The following is a 1,126-nucleotide window of genomic DNA, read 5'->3' as shown; positions in this document are numbered from 1 at the left end:
AGGTGGCCTGTGCACGTGGCGCTCCATCGATGGCAGCATTGCACTGCCCCTGGCCCCCGGCTCCCCCAAGGGGCTGGCGCGGGAGCACGCCCTGTGCCTCACAGGTGACGGCCTGGCCCACCTGCAAGCCAGTGACCCCCAGCAGCTGCTGCGCCTCATTCCCCATGTGCAGGTGTTCGCCCGCGTGGCCCCCAAGCAGAAGGTGCGTGTGGTGCCGGGCGGGGCCGGGGGCCTGGGGCCGGCACAGGTCCCCCACTCAGCCCGTCTGCCCACAGGAGTTCGTCATCACCAGCCTGAAGGAGCTGGGCTACGTGACTCTCATGTGCGGAGACGGCACCAACGATGTCGGCGCCCTCAAGCACGCCGATGTGGGTGAGCCATGGCCCATGCGGACGTGGGTGTGGTGGCACAGGGACAGTTGCGGGGGCAGCAGTTCCTGTGAACAAGGAGTGCAGGGAGGGAAGGGCTCACAGGGCTGCAGAGTGACACAGGTCTTGGGAGAGGTGGGGCCCATGAGGAGGGCGCCTCAGAAGCTGCCATCTGAACCGGCTGCCCACGGTTCCCGGCTTGGGGCTGTGGTCAGGAGACCGCACACAGCTGAGCATGGTGGTGCATGCCTGCAATCCAGCGCTTAGGCTGAGGCAGGAGGGTCACAGATTCTGGTCCCTTTTGGGAAATTCGGCAAGACCAGCTGAAAATGTAACCAGGGCTGGGGCCGTACTCAGTGGCGGAGCACCTCTGATCCATCCCAGTAGCGTGCCCATCCCCTCCCTGTGCTGCTCTCACAGACCTGCTTCTGTGCTTTTCCGGCGTTAACTGCTGTTTGTGAGAGCATTTATAAGGCCTTTTCTGCTTCCTAGACTTAGGCACTGAGAGTTGGTCTCTTTGTTAACCAGCGTAGGTTTAACCAGAGTGTTGTTGGCTGTGTGTCTCTTGGTTTCCTGAGGAGCTCGTGCACAGCACTCTGGGCACTGCCTGTCTGGGGTCCTTTGGGAAGATCAGTGGCAGGGAGCTGGGCCGAGCCAGGGCTTGGAGAGCAGCTGCGGCTGTGTTGAGCTGCACCCTGCCCTGTCCGTCCCTCCAGGGGTGGCGCTGCTGGCCAATGCCCCCGAGCGGCTTGTGGAGC

At 63.4% G+C, this 1,126-nt stretch overlaps 1 protein-coding gene across 1 annotated transcript in view; it reads left to right on the top strand.

Moving 5' to 3' along the window:
• The window catches only part of Atp13a1 (ATPase 13A1), a gene marked incomplete at its 5' end in the record, with an annotated part of 13,526 nt that overhangs the window by 10,190 nt on the left and 2,210 nt on the right, over positions 1 to 1,126 (top strand). The window contains 2 exons of the mRNA XM_033759409.1: positions 276 to 372; positions 1,085 to 1,119. Of these exons, the coding sequence (XP_033615300.1) occupies positions 276 to 372; positions 1,085 to 1,119 (132 nt within the window). The remainder of the gene's footprint in view (positions 1 to 275; positions 373 to 1,084; positions 1,120 to 1,126) is intronic.

The sequence above is a fragment of the Fukomys damarensis genome, unplaced genomic scaffold, assembly GCF_012274545.1.
Source record: "Fukomys damarensis isolate Sample0158 unplaced genomic scaffold, DMR_v1.0_HiC HiC_scaffold_37, whole genome shotgun sequence".
NCBI classification, from domain to species: domain Eukaryota; kingdom Metazoa; phylum Chordata; class Mammalia; order Rodentia; family Bathyergidae; genus Fukomys; species Fukomys damarensis.
The sequence above is the reverse complement of the archived record's forward strand: the minus strand, read 5'-3'. Positions and strand labels throughout refer to the sequence as shown.